The sequence below is a fragment of the Hyla sarda genome, chromosome 3 (assembly GCF_029499605.1).
Source record: "Hyla sarda isolate aHylSar1 chromosome 3, aHylSar1.hap1, whole genome shotgun sequence".
Taxonomy (NCBI): domain Eukaryota; kingdom Metazoa; phylum Chordata; class Amphibia; order Anura; family Hylidae; genus Hyla; species Hyla sarda.
Genome location: NC_079191.1, coordinates 74,155,962 through 74,178,845, shown reverse-complemented (window position 1 = coordinate 74,178,845; position 22,884 = coordinate 74,155,962). Strand labels below are relative to the sequence as shown.

At 45.8% G+C, this 22,884-nt stretch overlaps 2 protein-coding genes across 5 annotated transcripts in view; one reads left to right on the top strand and one right to left on the bottom strand.

Annotated features, from left to right (window-relative positions):
* TP53I3 (tumor protein p53 inducible protein 3) overlaps positions 1-4,364 on the top strand; it is a 50,955-nt gene extending 46,591 nt beyond the window's left edge. For both annotated transcript variants that reach the window (XM_056564355.1, XM_056564356.1), the window contains exon 6: positions 1,247-4,364. In XM_056564355.1, coding sequence (XP_056420330.1) covers positions 1,247-1,429 — 183 coding nt within the window. In that variant the 3' untranslated portion in view covers positions 1,430-4,364. The remainder of the gene's footprint in view (positions 1-1,246) is intronic.
* The window catches only part of LOC130361405 (uncharacterized), a 94,144-nt gene that overhangs the window by 45,238 nt on the left and 26,022 nt on the right, over positions 1-22,884 (bottom strand). For 2 of the 3 annotated variants that reach the window (XM_056564357.1, XM_056564359.1), the window contains exon 2: positions 21,338-21,637. Coding sequence is in view for 1 of the 3 variants with exons in the window: in XM_056564359.1 (XP_056420334.1) it covers positions 21,338-21,637 (300 nt within the window). In the remaining 2 variants the exon portion in view is untranslated. Of the gene's footprint in view, positions 1-21,337; positions 21,934-22,884 lie in introns of those variants that run through there. The other variant, XM_056564358.1, reaches the window with a different exon arrangement.

The window sequence follows — 22,884 nt, the reverse complement described above, 5'->3', positions numbered from 1 at the left end:
GCTAAGCCCACGGAGCTCTGGACGGCTTCTTACATGACAGTGGGCTCATCCTATCACCGGCCGAGGCGGAACATAGGCTGACGCAGAAGAAGCAGGTGAGGCCAGTACCGGACCAACGGGAGGTGAGTTAAAGTTTATTTTGTTTGTTTTTTGCAGCCCGGGCATAGGGATACCGCACAGTATAGAGCAGTGGTCTTCAACCTGCGGACCTCCAGATGTTGCAAAACTACAACTCCCAGCCAACTGCTGTCCGGGCATGCTGAGAGCTGTAGTTTTGCAACATCTGGAGGTCCGTAGGTTGAAGACCACTGGTATAGAGTGTCCGTGCCCGCGGCTGCAACAAACAGGAGGAAGAGGAAGGCAGCGCTTACGGGTGACATGTGAGTATTTACCCCGATGGGGACAGCGCTGGGCTGATAATTAATTGGGGGGGGGCAGAACAGCGCTCACGGGTCACATATGATTAATTCCCTGATGTGGGGACAGCGCAGCGCTGGGCTGATTCATTCAATCCAGTGGGGGGGTTAAAATTCATATCGTGCAGCACAAAAATTTCGGTATTCGGTATGAACCGGTATACCGCCCAGCCCTACTGGTGTTTTGTGTCCTGTTGTGTAGGTGCCTTCAGAACCCACTTAAAGGGGTTATCCAGGAAAAAACTTTTTTTTATATATCAACTGGCTCCAGAAAGTTAAACAGATTTGTAAATTACTTCTAATAAAAAATCTTAATTCTTTCAGTACTTATGAGCTTCTGAAGTTAATGTTGTTCTTTTCTGTCTAAGTGCTCTCTGATGACATGTGTCTCGGGAACCGCCCAGTTTAGAAGCAAATCCCCATAGCAAACCTCTTCTAAACTGGGTGGTTCCTGATACACATGTCAGCAGACAGAACTTAGACAGAAAAGAACAATTTAACTTCAGCAGCTCATAAGTACAGAAAGGATTAAGATTTTTTGATAGAAGTAATTTACAAATCTGTTTCACTTTCTGGAGCCAGTTGATATATAAAAAAAAGTTTTTTTCCTGGATAACCCCTTTAATAATAATGTGACAACCACAGAATCTATGAAGACCCCAATATTCAGGTACAGGTCTCCAAAATACAGTGCCAGATACATGTCACACCATACAACGTAGAGCACACATAATACAGAATTGGGATAGGGATATGATCCCTTTATAGAGACTTTGCTTTTCTGCTGCCTTGGATACTTGTGATAATTTACTGTTCTCTCTGTGTCACAGTACAAAGCCAAGCTGGTGAAGGCGTTTACAGAGCAAGCTCTGCCTTACTTTGCCACTGGAGGTCCCATTCATCTACGGCCGATAGTGGACAGTGTATACCCTCTGGAGAAAATCGTTGATGCCCACCAGCGCATGGAAGACAACAAGAACATGGGCAAAATCGTCCTTCAAATTCCAGAGTAATGAGAAAATGATGCTGGATGTAGGAATAGGGTCGGCACTGGCACACACGTGGTGCTCGAGGATGGAGAGCCAATATAGGGAAGTGAAAAGAAATCCTGGCACTCACAATTTAATGATTTAATCTTGAATCTCACGCGTCACAACTTTGGAATAGATGCATATGTGTGAATAAACACTAAGGCCGCGTTCACACGGCGGAAAATCCGCCTATCTGCATGAATTCTGCATCTGCATTGGTTCGATGCAAAATTCTGCAGATTCTGAACACATGCAGAATTCCGCATGATTCCGCATCTCGTTACATTACTCCGCAGCCACCCGGGACTCCTGCAGTACTGTTCCATGATGGGAGCTGTAGTAGGAGAGACGGCTCCTGTCGGGGAAGAAGGCGACATTGCGCCATTGCTCTATGAAGAGCTAGAATCTGCTCAGTATAACTTTAAAAACCCCACAAGGAGCCCTGACAGGCCACTTGGTGCTGGCCATTCAGGGCTCCCAGCAGGGTATTTGAATTAAAAGTTATGCTGAGGAGCGGAGCGGTGACATGCTCCCCACTCCCCAGGTTAATAACTTATGATCACAGTGGGTCATAGAATTGAGACCAGATGCAATCAATCCCTTAGCCCTTGTACTACTACCCCCAACATGGAATAGACTGTTCCATGATGAAAGTAGTAGTACCAGTGCTACAGTTATCTCTCCAGCCACTCACTGACTACCACAGGCAGGGGAACTACTACGCTCATCATGGAAACTAGTCTGTTCCATGATGGGTGTAGTAGTTCCCCAGCTGCTTCGGTCTGTGGGCAACAGTAGGAAAAAAAAGTGTCAATTTGTGCTGATTCCGCATGCATTCTGCTGGAATTCCGAACAAATTGGGCAAAAAGTCAGCCCTATTGACTTCAATGGGATTCCGCAGTCTCAAAAAATATAAGACCAGACTTCTATTTTTCCGGTGCTGAAAAACAGAATTTCAGCACCAGAATTCCGCATGCACAAATTCTGCTGTGTGAATGACAGCGTGGAATCCCATTAAATATAATGGGGAATAAATTCACGCGGAATTCCACGTGGATTTCCCGCAGTGTGAAGATTCAAGATTAAATTGTAAGCCAGGATTTTTTTTCACTTACCTATAATGATAAAATGATGGCTCTGTAGTCATAGGTCACTTAAGCTTCACTAGCCCAATAGTTTATTCTGATTTGTCTACACAATTAAATGCGTAAGGGAAAGGAACATCATCCAGATGAGCTCCTCTATTATTCCTTCTGGGAATGTCAATTAGTGGGGTCCCAAAAAAGTGTCCAATCAGTGCTGAGTGGACACATCTTATGGGCACGATATAGTGCTCTTTCCAAGAGAAATAACTCAAGAACAAAATACCTTATTATTAACAAATTGCTCCATTTTTTTATTTCATGGGGTGGGCCCCCCAGTGATCAACCATACGGGGCTCCGGCTCTCCTCCTGAATGGGGCTTGTTCAACCACTGCACACAGCGGGGCTTGTTCGACCACTGCACGAAGCGGGGCTTGTTTGACCACTGCGACGCTATATTAAGGTTCATTTTTGGCAGGGTGAGCTTTAGTTTTTATTGGTGGAATTCCGGGGTAGATTTTGACTTTCTTATCACTTTTTAATCCATGTTTTAGGAGGCAATTCTGGTTTTGTGTACTTTTCCTCCTACAGCGGTAACAAAACTGGATAAATAGCTTTATATTGTAATAATTTGGATATTCATGAATGCAGCAATATCAGTTGTTTAGATTTTTATTTTTTCATTCTTTTATTTAAGACTTATATTTGTAGATTGTATTCATCAGTACACTGCAAGATTAATGTATTGTGATTGTACTGCTCAGTACACCGAGGCATGATGGCCCTCCATACTCCCTCTCCAGCATTATAACGTACATGCACAAGTATCAGGAAGGGTTAAATAGAGAAGGGAGTGCAGAAAGTATAGTTACACAGGGGGAAATTCATCACTGATCTACACCTTGTTTGAAAAGTGGGTGGGTTTTAGTAAAATGTGGTGGGGTCTCACCAACCTACTGAGTTTACTTAAAGTTTTAGCAAAAGTCCATGCTAGCTCTGAGCTAGACTAGAGTTCACTCATAGGCGTACAGGGAAGCCACATACCTGCCCTTATTTATCAAAAAGAGAACACTTCTTGATAAATCTGGCAAAGGGTTTACTTATCACCGTTGGATGAAATAGCGGTCTTGTTAAACTTCCTCCATAGTTAGCATGGTTGAAATAGGACACATGTTCAGCCAAGGGAAGGGAGAAGATGTAGATAGTAGTCAAAAAAAAAAATCCACAAATCTGCTGCCATAAAGTAATCTGTGCCTGCAATTTCTGATATGTCTCTGCCTTATACACAAACTTTTTATTACCATATGACATCAGAGGGATAACATGAAACTCTTGAGCTAGAACAAAAAATCTATAACTGGGCCCCACCGACCGGGTGTATTTATAATACTGTGATCTTCCATCGTGGTGAGGGGGTCTTTTAGCCTTCTCAGACATTGGGCCCCAGGTCTGACTGTTACCTCTGCACCAATATCTTTACTCCTATACATGTCAGTCTGGGTCCATCTCATTTCTGTATACTGTCCACTATGTGATGTCTCATTATTGATTATGTGTTAACAACAATGGATTTTCAACAAGGAAAAATCTGCAGCTTTTTAGTCTCTAGAATACCTTGTGCAGCAGCTTTAAAGTGACAGGTTGCAGACCACTGCCATAAAGGCAAGTAACCTCAGCAGTACAGGGTATTTCTTCCAATACTTATATGATCAAAATTGCTTTAAAAAAAAAAATCGTATAACTTGGCTTGCAGCCAATCTATGGTTTAAGGGATCAATATGGTGACCATTTTTTATCATGTTGCTTAATTATATTGCTTTAATAATAAACTGTTCAGATAACGTTGTGTGTCTTTTATGTCATTGATAGCTAAAGTTAAACATTTTACATCTGTCTATATGGTTGCTGACAAATAATGCAGACCAGTTTTACAAAATGTTCAGTTAAAAGGGGCATTCTGAAGAAAAATAATCAACTGGTGCCTTACGGTTAAAGGGGTACACCGCTGCTCAGCGTTTGGAGCAAACTGTCCGGAACACTGGAGGCGGTGCCAGGAGCTCGTGATGTCATAGCCCCGCCCCCTCGTTGTGTCACGCCCACCCCCTCAATGCAAGTCTATAGGAGGGGGCGTGGCGGCTGTCACGCCCCCTCCCATAGACTTGAACTGAGGGGGCAGGGCTTTGAAGTCACAAGCTCCCGGCGCCGGCTCCAGCGTTTGGAACAGTTTGTTTCAAACTCTGAACAGCGGAGTACCCCTTTAAACAGATTTGCAACTTACTTCTATTTAAAAATCCTCAAGCCTTCCAGTACTTATCTGCTTCTGTATACCCTTTGTGGAAGTCATGTAGTCTTTCCAGTCACACAGGACGATTAACTATAATGCGAAACAGTGTAGGTGAAATAAAAACTAAAGCAATTTAGCAAAGTTTGGGGGGAGGGACTGTGGTTAGTTTTTACACCATTCACTGTGGGGAACAATTATACCCAGTTTGTATAATTTAGTGTTTTTTTTTCTTTTGTTTGTTTTTTAATTTCCATATTCTGACCCCTATAACTTTTTTTTTTTTTTTAAGTTTTCCGTCAATAGATCTGTGTTAGGGCTAATTTTTTGGTCTGATTTTTCAATAAATCAATTTTAGTTTTATATATTTAAACTGACCCAAACAATTCTGGCGTTTGGTATTCATTTACGCTTTTCACTGTACGGGATCAATAACATACATAGTTAAAGTGTACCTTTTGTTAACAAAAAACTGTATATACTGTAGATACTACTATTATATGTATATTTGTAATATACATTGATTAAATCACATTGATTAAAAAAAATTGTATATTTTTGGGCGAAAAAAATGCAGTCCCTGCAGCTATTGCCTGTGTGTCCCTATGAGGAGACCAAATACAGGAAGTGAGGGCAGGACAAGCCCACAGTGCACAGAGCCCTGCTTGTCCTCAGTGTGCAGGGCCCTGCTTGTCCTCAGTGCGCAGGGCCCTGCTTGACCTCAGTGCGCAGAGCCCTGCTTGTCCTCAGTGCGCAGAGCCCTGCTTGACCTCAGTGCGCAGAGCCCTGCTTGTCCTCAGTGCGCAGAGCCCCGCTTGCCCTCAGTGCGCAGAGCCCCGCTTGCCCTCAGTGCGCAGAGCCCCGCTTGCCCTCAGTGCGCAGAGCCCCGCTTGCCCTCAGTGCGCAGAGCCCCGCTTGCCCTCAGTGCGCAGAGCCCCGCTTGCCCTCAGTGCGCAGAGCCCCGCTTGCCCTCAGTGCGCAGAGCCCCGCTTGCCCTCAGTGCACACAACCCCGCTTGTCCTTATTGTACAGAGCCCTGCTTTTCCACCCTCACTTCCTGTATTTGGTCTACTCACAGTGACACAAATGCAAAAGCTACAGGGACAAAAATATACACATTTTTTTGTTAACCAATGTATGTTACAAATATACATTGTGAGACAGTGACAGGCAGAGTTATTGAGGGAATGTATATTTCTCCTAGGATGCTCTCCTATGCTGCTTTAGGCAGCTTGTGGACAGATACGTGTCACCGAAATGCCTGGGTTTCGGTGAAGGAAAACCGAAGTTATGTGTGTCAGTGATACTATGTTACTGGCACATTCTAGTTGTAGTATAGCGGATCCAACCCGCTTAATCCGGGTCGGTTTTCCTGGAGTGACCAAGTGCCGGGTGGGAGGTCACTCCCACATACCAGGTGAGGCTGATTGCAGGCTCCATTAAACCTGGGTCTGCAGGCCTGTGTGCGGCTGCTGGAATGCTAAGAACCATGATGTAAGTGGCCGTGTTCTACTGTTTTGTTTCACGTTCGGGGGCACCTAGTGTGTCTCTAGTATAGTTAGGGTCGTACCTTGTTTAGTCAGAGCTCAGCCGAGCAGGTGTTTATTTTGTATGTTTGGCCTGATGTTAAGGCTGTATTGTTGTGTTGACACTTAAAATAAACCCAGGCACAGCCTGGACTTGGACTTTACCTACAGTGTCCCTGTCTCTACTTGTGAAGCCCAGGCTGCCAAGCGACATTTGATGCTGTCCCTCTCACATATGGTGTCGGATGCGGGCAAAGAGACTCTTAAAGAGACATACACGTGTTAATGGACATTTGTAGCAACCGTTGCTAAGGACAACAGGCGCTTGGAAAAAGTGTTGAAAATCTATGTCCTGGATAAAAGCTGCAGCTGCGCAGCAATCAGAGACAGCCAGGATGGATGAACTTTTGAAACAGCTTATCCAAGCTAACAGTAACCTCCAGCTGATGACAGCAAACCAGCAGAAGGTACATGAGGAGGCCATGCGGGCCCAGGCGGAAACCAATGCCCTGCTGATAGAGGCTAACCAGCTTGCATTAAGGGAGCAGCAGCACATTAACAAGCAACTCCAAGAGCAAGTCCTGGCTGTGGCGCAAAATGTGCAGAGGCCGCCAAGCTCGCTTCCCACCACTCGTGCTGCTGTACAGTCGTCCATGCAGAAAATGACGCTCACCGATGATGTTGAGGCTTATCTCATGGTCTTCGAAAGAGTGGCAGAGCGAGAGAAATTACCCGTGGCACAGTGGGCTGAAGTAGTGGCACCTTTCCTGACCGGTGAACCACAGAAAGCCTATTTTGACCTCGGCGAGCAAGATGCCCAGGACTACGCAAAATTAAAGGGTGAGATCCTGGCTCGTTTGGGGGTGAACACCAATGTCCGGGCCCGACGTGTGCATAATTGGACCTTCTTTGATCACCTACCAGCACGCTCCCAGATGTACGACCTAGTCCACCTGGTTAAAAAGTGGCTACAGCCAGAGGAGTCTACGCCAGCACAGATAGTGGAAAAGGTGGTTTTGGACAAGTTTGTCCGCTCTTTGCCCCCGGAGATCCAGCGCTGGGTTGGACAAGGCGACCCCAAAGATGCGGAGCACCTTGTAAACCTCGTTGAGAGATATAAAGCAACCGAGGATTTACTCCAGACCACACCTCCTGGACGGTCCAACTCCGGGAACAGCAAATCGTCCGGAACCTCCGGTAAGACTGTTCCATGCATAAGGGGGGTGAAAAATGTCCCAAAGGGAGGTGGTTCACGAGGGCAAAGAAGAGAAAATGGGAACTAAGTGGACAGTACGGACCAGGCCAGAGTCACAAGGGGATCAGGGCCACATAATATGTTGGCGGTGTCGTGGACCTGGGCATATTGCAGCAAACTGTCCCCTTACCGTTGAGCCAATAGAGTGTGACTCAGCAAGGCGGAGGTCTTTGTTCGCACGGCCGGTTTGCTCGGCAGGGACTGTATTAGAAACTGAACAACAAATGTGTCATATCAAAGTGAATGACCATCCTGTAGAGGCTCTACTGGACTCTGGGAGCTTGGTCACACTGGTGCACGCCAGCCTGGTGGACCCTACATCATTCACCGGACATGTTATTGGGGTTCTGTGCATCCATGGGGACACCAAGGCGTACCCCACTGCCCTAGTAAAGCTAGAGACTCCATGTGGACTCGCCTCTCATGAGGTGTGTGTTGTGAGGTCCCTAATGCACACAGTAATTCTGGGAAGAGATTTTCCCCTGTTTTGGGACTTGTGGCAAACCAAGGCTTCATGTATTATGAAAAATAATAATGTTGGTAATGCACGCCCTGTTGTTGATCCAGTACCGTTTGACCCCGATGCTATGGTTCAGACTGTAGGGGTGACTCAGGAAAATAGTGATAATTTTCCCCTAGCAGTTCTTGCAGGTGAAACTGGGGAACAGGAAGAGGTGGCTGCAATGCCTGAACTGGGGGTCTCACGGGAAAATTTTGGGACTGCCCAGCTCAGAGATGCCACCTTAGTGAAAGCTAGGGAAAATGTTAAGGTTGTGAATGGAGAATCTCAATATCCCGGGGCTGATACAGTGTTTCCTCACATGGCAGTGAACCAGGAGTTATTGTATCAGATTGACAAGGTCCGTGGGGAGATAGTGGAACAGCTAGTAGTGCCACAGCCTTTTCGTAGAATGGTCTTAGACCTTGCCCACAACCATGTGTTAGGAGGTCACTTAGGGACCGAAAAGACAAAGGAGCGCATCCTTCAAAGGTTTTTCTGGCCAGGTGTACATGTTGATGTAAAGCGGTATTGTGAGTCCTGCCCCAAGTGTCAGCTAACAGCTCCTATGCCCCATTACAGAAGTCCCCTGATACCATTGCCCATCATAGAGGTACCGTTTGAGAGGATCGCAATGGACCTCGTTGGCCCAATAGTGAAGTCTGCCAGGGGCCATCAGTATATATTGGTGGTGGTAGACTATGCCACGCGTTAACCTGAGGCCATATCTTTACGAAATACCTCCTCCAAGCTTATTGCCAAAGAGCTGTTCCATATGTTTTCCCGTACTGGCATACCAAAAGAGATCCTTACTGATCAAGGGACCCCCTTTATGTCCAAGGTCACAAGGGAGTTATGTAAGTTGCTTAACATCAAACATTTGCGTACATCAGTATATCACCCCCAAACTGACGGTCTTGTGGAGAGATTTAATAAGACGCTAAAGAGTATGTTAAAAAACGTGGTTGGGAAGGATGGGAAGGACTGGGACTGTCTTTTGCCTTATTTAATGTTTTCAGTCCGTGAAGTTCCCCAGGCATCCACAGGTTTTTCTCCCTTTGAGCTAGTTTATGGTAGACGTCCACGGGGTCTCCTTGACATTGCCAAAGAAACCTGGGAGCAAGAGTCCACACCCCATAGGAGTGTGATCGAACACATTTCTCAGATGCAAGATAGGATTTCTGCAGTTATGCCCATAGTCAGGGAGCACCTACAGCAAGCCCAGGAAGCTCAAAGCAGAGTGTATAATAGGTCAGCCAAAATAAGAAGCTTCAACCCAGGTGATCGGGTATTAGTTTTGGTACCTACTGTAGAAAGTAAATTCCTGGCCAAGTGGCAAGGGCCTTATGAAATCATTGAAAAGGTGGGAAATGTGAATTACAAGGTATACCAACCAGATAAACGTAAGCCGGAACAGTTGTACCACGTTAACTTAATTAAGCCGTGGAAGGACAGGGAGACCCTGACTGCAGTGAGCATACCCCATAGCAAGGCCCCAGAGGTGTATGTGTCTGAGTCCCTGTCAAAGTCTCAGAAACAGGAGACCCTGGAGTTCATACAGAGAAATACTGATGTGTTCTCTGAATTGCCAGGGCGTACCAACGTCATAAAGCATGACATTTTGACTGAGCCAGGTGTAAAGGTCAATTTGAAACCTTACCAGGTCCCAGAAGCTCGTAGACTAGCTATATCAGAGGAAGTTAAGAAAATGTTGGACCTCGGAGTGATTGAAGAGTCAAAGAGTGAATGGTCAAGTCCTATAGTGCTCATCCCAAAACCGGATGGCTCATTACGCTTCTGTAATGATTTCCGGAAGCTGAATGAGGTATCAAAGTTTGACGCATACCCAATGCCGAGGGTAGATGAACTAATTGAGAGACTCGGTCATGCCAGATATTTCTCTACCCTCGACCTGACTAAAGGCTACTGGCAGGTTCCCCTAACCGATAGGGCCAAAGAAAAGACAGCTTTTGCTACGCCAGAAGGACTGTTCCAATATGTCTGCCTACCATTTGGTTTGCATGGGGCTCCTGCCACCTTTCAAAGGTTGATGGATATTATCCTCAAGCCCCATCGTCACTATGCATCAGCATACCTAGATGACATCATTATCTTTAGTGAGGACTGGGATAGCCATCTAGCGAAGGTACAGGCTGTACTTAATTCTCTTAGAGAAGCAGGGCTGACAGCCAACCCTAGGAAATGTGCTTTAGGTCTGGAAGAAGCCCGGTACCTGGGGTATATAATAGGTAGGGGCATCATAAAGCCTCAGGTCAATAAAGTTGAGGCTATACAGGGCTGGCCACAACCCACAACAAAAAGACAGGTGAGGGCCTTTCTAGGTATTGTGGGTTATTATCATCGCTTCATCCCAAACTTCGCAAGTATAGCAGCACCTCTTACAGATTTGACAAAGAACAGTAAGTCTGTCATGGTCTCCTGGAACCCAGAGGCAGAAAGAGCATTCCAGGTGTTAAAATTAACCCTTTGTAAAGAGCCAGTTCTGATCACCCCTAACTTTAAAAAAGAGTTTATTGTACAGACAGATGCGTCTGATGTGGGACTAGGTGCAGTACTTACCCAGGAGGTAGGTGGAGAAGAGCATCCAGTCACGTACTTAAGTAGGAAGCTTACACCTGCAGAGAGGAAATATAGTGTTGTTGAGCGGGAGTGTTTGGCCATCAAATGGGCCCTTGAGTCCCTCAAGTACTATTTACTGGGTCGTCACTTTAGGTTAATCACAGACCACTCTCCGTTAACTTGGATGTCTCAAGCCAAAGAAAGAAATGCCAGGGTCACGAGGTGGTTCCTGACACTACAAAATTTTAGCTTTTCAGTGGAACACAGGGCAGGAAAACTACAGGGCAATGTCGACGCACTTTCAAGAGTTCACTGTTTGATGGCTAAAAATGTCCGATCCCACAGGCTCGAACAGAGGGGGGGGGTATGTGAGACAGTGACAGGCAGAGTTATTGAGGGAATGTATATTTCTCCTAGGATGCTCTCCTATGCTGCTTTAGGCAGCTTGTGGACAGATATGTGTCACCGAAATGCCTGGGTTTCGGTGAAGGAAAACCGAAGTTATGTGTGTCAGTGATACTATGTTACTGGCACATTCTAGTTGTAGTATAGCGGATCCAACCCGCTTAATCCGGGTCGGTTTTCCTGGAGTGACCAAGTGCCGGGTGGGAGGTCACTCCCACATACCAGGTGAGGCTGATTGCAGGCTCCATAAAACCTGGGTCTGCAGGCCTGTGTGCGGCTGCTGGAATGCTAAGAACCATGATGTAAGTGGCCGTGTTCTACTGTTTTGTTTCACGTTCGGGGGCACCTAGTGTGTCTCTAGTATAGTTAGGGTCGTACCTTGTTTAGTCAGAGCTCAGCCGAGCAGGTGTTTATTTTGTATGTTTGGCCTGATGTTAAGGCTGTATTGTTGTGTTGACACTTAAAATAAACCCAGGCACAGCCTGGACTTGGACTTTACCTACAGTTTCCCTGTCTCTACTTGTGAAGCCCAGGCTGCCAAGCGACATTTGATGCTGTCCCTCTCACAACATATAATGATATTATCTACATTACATAAAGTTTTTGTTAACCACAGGCGCACTTTGATAGTTCAGACAATAATCGGAGGGATTTATTTTTAAAAGCATTTATTTATTTATTTATTTTTTACACCTAGACCTCAGGCTGCCGTAAAAAAAGGATCCGAACCACCGTACCACCAAGGGCATGCATAAAGGTTGTTTATAAAACGCTGTCAGCTTTGCCAACAGCACTCACACGGTTAAGAGCTGACATCACAGATGAGTGTCTCTAACCGACCGATTGTACTTTGTTACGACATCACTCAGTTTACCACAAAATCTACAGTGAAGGAAAAAAATATTTTTGGGTGTAAAATAAAAATAAAAAAGGCCATTTTGCTACTTTTGGGGGCTTCTGTTTCTACACAGTGCACCATTCAGTAAAATCTTTATTTTGTAGGGCCATACCATTACAGCAATACTCAATTTATAGGTTTGGTTTAGCCTTTGGCTGCCTAGTGGCTCTTGGACAGGTGTAAGGGGGTGTACAAACCTCCTCTAACTAAGTCCTGGACTCAATCATTTGGATAGCCAGTCTCTTGAAAGCGGGGAATGGTATGTTGGGACTGTGGACCGCTAACATTCTCAGTTGGGCTTTGTCCCACTTATTAAGAGCCCCATCAACGAATCTGTCCATTAACACCTTGTTGCCCTGCTCAGGACCTTGTCATGTGGCCCGCCGCCGGCAGCCAGCCTTCACCTTTAATCTCTTTTTTTTTTTAAAGAAATTCGCCTCTTCAGCGCATGCGCGGTGATCCTCCTTCGGTCCTCCGCCTCTATGGTTGTACGCACGGGACGTCAGTGACGTCCCGTGGGTACAACCATAGAGACATGGGAGGAACAGGAGGACGCGCGCAGGCCCTGGTAAGTGACCGGTGGCGCGTTATCTTCTTCAGCGTTCCGGTCACCACTCGACCGGTCCTGGCACCTACTGCTATGGTCCATAGGCCATAGCAGTAGATGTGCCCCCGGGCCGGAGGAGCGGTGACCGGATCACAGTGGGGGCAGCACACAGACATACACCCTCCAGCCATACACTGTTTATGGCTGGAGGCTGTATGTCTGTGGGGAGGGAGGGAGGGGGGGGGGGTGCTGCCAACCTAATGTGGGGGGAACTATACTGCCAACTAATGTGGGGGAACATGCTGGCAACTAATGTGGGGGAACATGCTGCCAACTAATGTGGGAGGAACTATACTGTCAACTAATGTGGGGGAAGATGCTGTCAACTAATGTGGGGGGAACTATACTGCCAACCTAATGTGGGGGAACATGCTGCCTACCTAATGTGGGGGGGAACTATACTGCCTACCTAATGTGGGGGGGGGAACTATACTGCCAACCTAATGTGGGGGGGGGGAACTATACTGCCAACCTAATGTGAGGAAACATGCTGCCTACTAATGTAGGGGAACATGCTGCCTACCTAATGTGGTGGGGAACTACAAGGTACTGTACATTGCGGTAGGAGGGGTAGTCTTATATGGCGAGTATATCCCAAACTCTACATTTTAACTGTAAAAGTTGTGGGTCGTCTTACACACCCAGTCGTCTTATACGCCGGCATATACGGTATGTGGGGAGGGGGGCCCTACAGATAAAACCGGCCCTTTGAGGGTGACTGCTGATGAGGCCCCTGATTAATTTGAGTTTGACACCCCTGCTCTAGGGCATTCTGCAAGCTCTCACCTGGCTTTTGTCGCCTTTCATACAGCCGGAGCCGTACCTCTGATGGAGAATGTGACTCAAATACCTGGTACAGTCCTTCAAAGATCTGCTCTACAGTCGTCTTCTCAGAGGCGGGCCAGGTGTGGACTTCTTCTAACACTGGTCCCTCGAGTTGTCCTGTGAGCAGTTGCACCTGTTGATTAGGAGGGAGAGAGTAAAAGACAAACTCTGGATCTTCTCATTGAAATCCCTTAAGGTGAAGGGATCTCGGTTGTAGGTAGGGAGGACAGGGTTCCCCATGAATATTGTTGCAGACACTGGAGCACCAGGACTATTGACGCTGACTGTAGGCAGGGCTGGCAAGATCCTCCTGGATGCTGGGAGATGAGCAGTTGGTGCCTGGTGGGCGGGCCACACCTCCGCAACAGCTGAAGTAGGCTGAGGCACTTCCGTTGGTGCCCGATGACTAGGCCAAGCCTCCTCACTCTTAGGAGATGGCCTGGGCACACTCTCAGATGACTTGGGACTTTCCCCTTCCAAGGTTGCTGGCCAGTGGTCGTCCTTTGGTAGCTGGATCAGGTTACAGGCCTCCTCGGCCCCAAGGGACAACCGTTGCCACCGGTCAGCGAGAAAAGTTGCGCTGTCTCTTTAAGATGATTTGAGTGTGCTGTCGCTTTAAGATAATTTCAGTGCGATGTCGCTTTAAGAGGCTGGATGATGTATTGCAGTGGCTTAGTCTGAAATACCCTGGGTGGCGCTCCCCAACTAAATGACAAGTACCCGGGGACACTGCTGGGTACTAAGGGGTTACTGTGACTCGCCACCGGTACCGGAGACTAACTTGCCATCGTTGGTGTCTGCAGAGCCTGCACTGCAGCAGGTACCCGGTCAGAATTTGCGGAGCCAGATACAGCCACCGGGATCTCCAACACGGCTGCGCACATGGGACTTCCTGTTTTGGTCCCTTCTGCAACGGGCTCCGGTAAAATGGCTGCTGTCCAGAAGGAAATATTTATTTCTGTTCTCAAAATTTAATTCACATAAATTAATATATAATATTAAAATGTTTTACGCAGGGCCCTTGCGTGTTTAAACAACATAGACCAAAACAAAAACATACATGGATCATAAAATGTGGCAATATGTGTATATAATGTGTCCACCTAATAAAAATGAACGCATCCACCTGAGAGGATTCACCTATAGAAACAACTAGAGTAATCCACCTAGGGACAAACAGCTCAAGTCTATAGGGTATAGTTCAATCACTCAATGTCACATAGGGTAAAAAGCAGGTTGTCAAAATGCACAGTCCCGTATAAGGTATTAGGATGCACAGTACCATATAAGGTATAAGGATGCACAGTCCCGAATCAATAACAGCAGAGTGGATAAGTCCCACCAGTGTCCACTATTGCACTCGTTGATTGATCGATAAAACCACATGTCTAGAACAGAGATTTACATAGATAGTATGGTTGAAAAAAGACATACGTCCATCAAGTCCAACCAGGGAATTGAAGGGAAGGGTGTAAGGGGATAAGGGAAAGGGATGTAGTTTTATAATTCTGCATAAGCATTAATGTTATTTTGTTCCAGGAATGTATCTAACCCTGTTTTAAAGCTGTTAATTGTTCCTGCTGTGACCAGTTCCTGAGGTAGACCGTTCCATAAATTCACAGTCCTCACGGTAAAGAAGGCGTGTCGCCCCTTTAGACTAAACCTTTTCTTCTCCAGACGGAGGGAGTGCCCCCTCGTCCTTTGGGGGGGGGGGGGGTTAACCTGGAACAGTTTTTCTCCATATTTTTTGTATGGGCCATTTATATACTTTTATACGTTTATCATATCCCCCTTAAACGTCTCTTCTCAAGACTAAACAATTGTAACTCCTTTAATCGCTCCTCATAGCTAAGATGTTCCATGCCCCATATTAGTTTAGTCGCGCGTCTCTGCACCCTTTCCAACTCCGCAGTGTCCCTTTTATGAACAGGTGACAAAAACTGAACAGCATATTCCAGGTAAGGCCGTATCAATGCTTTATAAAGGGGGGGTATTATGTCCCTGTCCCTTGAGTCCATGCCTCTTTTTTATACATGACAATATCCTGCCGGCTTTGGAAGCAGCAGCCTGACATTGCATGCTATTCTGTAGTCTGTGATCTACAAGTACACCCAGATCCTTCTCTACCAGTGACTCTGCCAGTTTAATCCCCCCTAAGACATACGATGCATGCAGGTTCTTAGGGGGACATGTATCATTGCATTTAGACCATTTTTCACGTCTACAAATTTTGCGCAATTGCGCTTTTTTTGCATAGAGCTGCGTTTTTTTTGGTGGACAGTTTTCTAAAGTTGTCACCAGTTTGGTCTACCGTACACCAACTAATCCAGTGGACTGGTATTTATCAATTGCGCAAAAAAAAAGTAGATGGTTTTTTTTTGCGCAATTGCGCTTTTTTGCAAGAAAAGTAGTCTAAACCTAAGAGTGCTAGCAAGGACTCGTAGAAAATGACAGACGGTGGAAGATGCAGGTGGGGGATGCAGGAGCCGTCTCTCAGCACTGCAGTACTACAACTACTCCCATCATGGGACAGAATCTGTCCCATAATGGGAGTAGTTGTAGTACCGGAGCGCTGAGAGACGCACATCCCCTGTCTGCGGGACTCTATTGTGACTGTTAGGACTACTACTCCCATCATGGACAGACTCTGTCCATGATGGGAGTTGTAGTCCTGGGGCTGAAGGACAGATCGCAGCAGGTCATTCTCCAGAGACCCGCTGCGATCTGCATTTATTAACTTAAAAAGCCGGCGGTATATGCGGCTCCACTGCGCTGCCGCCGGCTCCTGTATACAGATGTCACGATTCATAATCCCCGCCTCCGGGAGAGGGGAGCTCTGATTGGTGGAAAGCTATTCACCACTATTAGCCAATCAGAGCTCCTGTCTTCTGGCGGGGATTATGAATTGTGACAGGTCTATACAGGGGAGCGAGTGGAGCCGCTTCTACAGTACAGTATATAATTGTTATGTGTACTGTACCCCCCCCCCCCCCCAGACTAATACTGACCCCTTCTATAGTGAGCGCTGGGACCGCTGTGTGATTGACAGGTCCCCAGCGCAAGTGTCCGGCCCCACTGACCTTTATATGTTATAAATCTTTATGATACACACTGTCCGTCCTCCTCTTCATTCTTCTCATACCGGAGACGCGCGGCTTCTGCTTTCACTATAGTCAGAGCGCCCCCTGCCGTTGTCTGGCCCCAGCCCCGTGCAGTGTGGAGGCCGGGACGGGGAGCTCTGTCTATAGACTATGATACAGAAGCCGCTCGTCTCCGGTATGAGAAGAATGAAGAGGAGGACGGGCAGTGTGTATCATAAAGATTTATAACATATAAAGGTCAGTGGGGCCGGACACTTGCGCTGGGGACCTGTCAATCACACAGCGGTCCCAGCGCTCACTATAGAAGGGGTCAGTATTAGTCTGGGGGGGGGGGGGGGGGGTACAGTACACATAACAATTATATACTGTAGAAGGGGTCAGTATTAGTCTGGGGGGGGGGTACAGTACACATAACAATTATATACTGTAGAAGGGGTCAGTATTAGTCTGGGGGGGGGGGGTACAGTACACATAACAATTATATACTGTAGAAGGGGTCAGTATTAGTCTGGGGTGGGGGGGGGGGTACAGTACACATAACAATTATATACTATAGAAGGGGTCAGTATTAGTCTGGGGGGGGTACAGTACACATAACAATTATATACTGTAGAAGGGGTCAGTATTAGTCTGGGGGGGGGGGGGGGGGTACAATACACATAACAATTATATACTGTACTGTAGAAGCGGCTCCACTCGCTCCCCTGTATAGACCTGTCACAATTCATAATCCCCACCAGAAGACAGGAGCTCTGATTGGTGTATAGTGGTGAATAGCTTTCCACCAATCAGAGCTCCCCTCTCCCGGTGGCGGGGATTATGAATCGTGACATCTGTATACAGGAGGAGGGGGGAGGGGAGTGCAGCGTTGCCGCCGGCTTTTTAAGTTAATAAATGCAGATCGCAGCGGGTCTCTGGAGAATGACCTGCTGCGATCTGTCCTTCAGCCCGAGGACTACAACTCCCATCATGGACAGAGTCTGTCCATGATGGGAGTAGTAGTCCTAACAGTCACAATACAGTTTCGCAGCTGGGGGATGTGTAAGAGCCATCCCTCAGCACTGCGGTACTACAACTACTCCCATCATGGGACACAAAATTTCCCATGATGGGAGTAGTAGTCCAAGGGCAGACTGACGGATCTCAGGGATCTCACTCTTGAGACCCCTTGCAACTTCTCCGCCCCTGCCCCCTAGTGATGACATCATTAGGGGGCGGAGCTTCACAGTCCAGGCCTGAAGCCAAGGTGGTAAGTATGGCTCTGTTCTCATTATGCGTTTTGCATAATGGGAACAGAGCCTTTTTGGCAGTGTGTTCCCAAACAGGGAGACTCCAGCTGTTGTTTACCTACAGCCCCCATGATGGGAGTTGTAGTTTAGCAACAATTGGAGGCTCCCTCTTTAGGAACACACTGCATTATGTGCGCTCTACCCAGGGGAGAGCGCCAAAAATGTCATTTCAGATAAGTGAATGCAGAGGACTACCTGAGATTCGGTGGAGTGTGACGATGACTAGCATTTTTTTAATGTCAATAAAAGGGTTAACGAGGGCTGTGGGGGAGTATTTTTTAAAATCCATTTTTTATTTCATGTGTTGTGTTTTTTATAATTGAAATTTCAGGCTTATTAGTGGAAGCCGTCTTGTAGACGGAATCTATTACTAAGCTGGGCTTAGCGTTAGCCCCGAAAACAGCTAGCGCTAACCCCCAATTATTACCCCGGTACTCACCGCCACAGGGGTGCCGGGAAGAGCCGTTACCAACAGGCCCGGAGCATCAAAAATAGCGCTCCTTGGCCTAGGCGGTAACAGGCTGGGGTTATTTAGGCTGGGGAGGGCCAGTAACAATGGTCCTCGCCCATCCTGGTAATGTTAGGCTGTTGCTGATTGGTTGGTGTCTGATTGACACTGAAAATATGGGGAAGCCTATGTGTTGTTTTTTTTTGTAATAAAAAAAAGTGTGTGGTTCCCCATATTTTCAGTGTCAGTCAGATACCAACCAATCAGCAACGGCCTGACGTTACCAGGGTGGGTGAGGACCATTGTTACTGGCTCTCCCCAACCTAAATAACCCCAGCCAGGACCGCTATTTTTGACACTCCAGGCCTGTTGGTACTGGCTCTTCCCGGCAACCCTGTGGCGGTGGGTAACGGGGTAATAATTGGGGGTTAGCGCTAGCTGTTTTTGTGGCTAACGCTAAGCCCGGCATTGAAAAAAAAATGTATTTAAAAAAAAAAACACTCCCCACACAGCCCTCATTAAACCTTTTATTGACATTAAAAAAAAGCTGGTCATCATCGCAATACACTGAATCTGACGTACTCCTCCCCATTCACGTATCTGAAATGAGAAAAAAAAGGTTAGGACATCATTTGCGATCTCACCTGGGGAGTGCGCCCATACTGCAGTGTGTAACAGGGGGCCTCCAATTGTTCTTGTCTGCCTACTGTATCCTGTATATACAGTCATCTATAGATGGCTGTATATACAGGAGAGCGCACAAAGATTTAACTCAGAACTGCAGTGTGGGTTAACTCTTTCCTTGCTGGGCTCCTGTATAGTATACATGGATACACTATGCCCCCTGTAAACTATACAGTGGGCGGAGGTAAGTAGTGATGCTCTGCACCCTGTATATGTATATGCTATACATCACTCCTCACCTCCTTACACTCCGTGGGGCGGGCGCTCTGCATCCGACCCATGGAGTAGTACCTGCAGTGAAAAAAATGCACACAGGGTACAAAAATGTTTGTTTCCGCACACCAGCAAAAATGCAGGAAAAAACACAAGGGGGGAGATTAATCAAAACCTATGTAGAGGAAGAGCGGTGCAGTTGCCCATAGCAACCTATCAGATTGCTCCTTTCATTTTTGTAAAGAAGCAATCTGATTGGTTGCCATGGGCAACTGCACTACTCTTCCTCTGTACAGTTTTTGATAAATCTCCCCCAAGAAAAATTACCAAAATGCAGGAAAAGCTGGGACCGTTTTTCAGGCGTTTTTGCTGGTGGACAAAAAAAAAACCTCAGTGGAATCCTGAAAAACAATAGAACAAAAGCCCAGCGTCCAGGATACCCCACTATTCCTGTGAGGTGTAGAACAGGTCTACAAATGGAACTTTGTGGAGATTTAGACCATTGCACGAAATTTATCATGGGGCTTGCACAAGTTTGATAAATTTGGAGAAATTGCTCCAAATTTAGACCAAACAAAATGATCTACAAAAAACGTCTACCAAAAACAACATTAATACATCTCCCCCAAAATCCCAGCGTCCAGGATACACCACTATTCCTGTGAGGTGTAGAACAGGTCTACAAATAGAACTTTGTGGAGATTTAGACCATTGCACGAAATTTATCATGGGGCTTGCACAAGTTTGATAAATTTGGAGAAATTGCTCCAAATTTAGACCAAACAAAATGATCTACAAAAAACGTCTACCAAAAACAACATTGATACATCTCCCCCTTAGTACCCAGATGCATAACTTTACATTTATCCACATTGAACCTCATTTGCCAAGTGGATGCCCAGACACTTAGTCTATCCAAGTCATCTTGTAACTTATGCACATCCTCTATAGACTGTACCGTGCTACAAAGCTTGGTGTCATCTGCAAAGATAGAAACAGAGCTGTTAATACCATCCTCTATATCATTGATAAATAAATTAAACAACAGCAGGCCCAGTACTGAACCTTGGGGTACACCACTAATAACCGGGGACCAATCAGAGTACGAATCATTGACCACCACTCTCTGGGTACGATCCATGAGCCAGTGTTCAATCCAGTTACAAACTAAAGTTTCCAAGCCCAAGAACCTTAACTTACCTGTCAGACGTCTGTGAGGGACAGTATCAAACGCTTTAGCAAAATCCAGAAACACTATATCCACAGCCATTCCTCTGTCAAGGCTTCTACTCACCTCTTCATAAAAGCAAATTAGATTGGTTTGACAACTTCTATCCTTAGTAAACCCATGCTGGCTATCACTTATAATACTATTATCCCCTATGTATTCCTGTATGTAATACCTTATAAGTCCTTCAAACAATTTACCCACAATGCACGTTAGACTTACCGGTCTATAATTGCCTGGCGAAGACCTAGAGCCCTTTTTGAAGATTGGCACCACATTCGCCTTGCGCCAGTCCCTTGGCACAATACTAGACACCAGAGAATCTCTAAATATCATGAACAAGGGTACAGATATTACTGAACTTACCTCTCTAAGAACTCTTGGGTGTAGTCCATCCGGCCCTGGAGATTTGCTTACATTTACTTTACTTAACTTACCTTGTACCATCTCTACATTAAGCCAGTTCAATACATTATATGATGTGTTACCAGCACTGACCTGGCCAATGTCAGCTCCTTTTTCCATAGTGTATACAGAACTAAAGAACCCATTCAGTAGCTCCGCCTTCTCTTGATCGCCCGTGACAACCTCCCCATTATCATTATTAAGGGGTCCTACATGCTCTGTCCTTGGTTTTTTTTGTATTTATATATCAAAAAAAATATTTAGGATTAGTTTTGCTTTCTTTGGCCACCTGTGTCTCATTTTGAATTTTTGCTGTTTTTATTACATTTTTACAGATTTTATTAAGCTCTTTGTACTGTTTAAATGTTATCGCTGACCCATCAGATTTGAATTTTTTGAAGGCTATTTTTTTGTTGTTTATTGTTCTTTTAACCTCATTTGTCAGCCATGTAGGATTTAGTTTTAATCGTTTATATTTGTTCCCCTTTGGTATATATTTAGCTGTATAGTTATTTAGAGTTGATTTAAAGATGTCCTTAGTTTTGGCACTATGTGCCACTCACCGCTCCACGCCAGGGCTGCGGGTCCTGTACGGAGTTCTATCCAGCAGTGGTTGGTCTTCAAACAGCCGTGCGCCTGTCGGTGTCTCAGATGTAACTCGCGGCTGTAAGCTGGAGAGTTTCCGGTGACTGCGGTCAGCTGATTGCAGGTCAGCTGACCGGGATGTGACGTCAGATGGAAGATGATTGTTCCGTCAGGTGGAAAATAGCTTGTGGTTAGCGGTGGTGGTCTCCAATGGCAACAGACCTCAATAGTGGAGAAATATAGCTGGTGGGAAGATGTAGCTTTCCCTTTATCCACAACTTAGATAGAAACTGTAGAAATTATGGTCAACCCTTGGTATCCCAGTTAGGCATCCAAATTGATAACGCACAATGTAAACGGCATTCATGTGCAAGAACAATAGCTGCAGCAAACTAGTTTCACCAAACGCATTTCGGGGTATTAGAAATGAAGTCAGAACCCCTTCCTCAGTGGTGCATAAATGAAAGTCTAACATGGCATACATTTCATACCCTCCTCAATCAATCAGGTTTACATTTGCATGGGAGATCCCAAAAAACTGGTGTGGATCCAAGAAAAAGAAGGCAAAAGGAATATCATAAGGTTATTCCTATATGGAACTTAAAAGGTGTGAACATTACCCTTCAAGAATGTGTCAATATAGCGACATATTAAACATTTACAGAGACATTGTACCACATAAAACGAAAGAAATGAGATGAAAATAAAAATGGATAAAAATAGAAATTGAATTAAAATGAAATAAAAATTGAAATAAAAAATAAAGAATAAAAATGTGAAAATAAATAAAATAAAAATATAGAAATAAAAATTGAATATAAAAATAAAAACAATTTGCAGAGAGAGATGAAACAGATAGGGGGAGGTGTTCCAGACGCAGACTAGGGTGGAAGACTTGTGGTTTTATGGCTAAAGCATACACCTGTATTCTGTTTGTGAAGCCAATGTTTTGTGGTGAGCCACTGCAATGTGAGGTGTATGGGGCAGATGGTGTTAGCCCCTAAATGTTCGTGACGCCAGTCACCAGTCGGTTTTAACCGAGAACCACCCGAACGGTAGCACCACTAGTCCTAGTTAGGCAGGGCAAATAATAGTCCAAGGCCAGGTTAGGGTTAACGATAGCTTTACTGAGGTAGACAGATGGTACAGTCTTTACAGCTAGGCCAGGATCCCAGTGAGATGACCAGTAACACGGAAGGGACCTTGCAGCTTGCTGGGACTTGCAGTGACTTTGACAGACTTTAGGACAGCCACGATGACTATAATAGCCTTGACTGAAGATAGTGACAGCAGACAGAGATGACTTGACTTACGGACTTGTGGCTGTAATTTAGGCTTGAGGCCTCCAGATGTGCTGGACACTGGTTCTGAGATGTCTGGACTGGACTTGAACTCAGGATCTAAGAGCAATGAATGATCAAAGAGGCAGATTGCGGCTCCTCCCTTCCTTATAAAGAGGGCTGAGCAAGGAGCCCATAGGCTAGCTGCGGGTTATCTGGTGCTCTCTGGGTAACAAAACATGTGA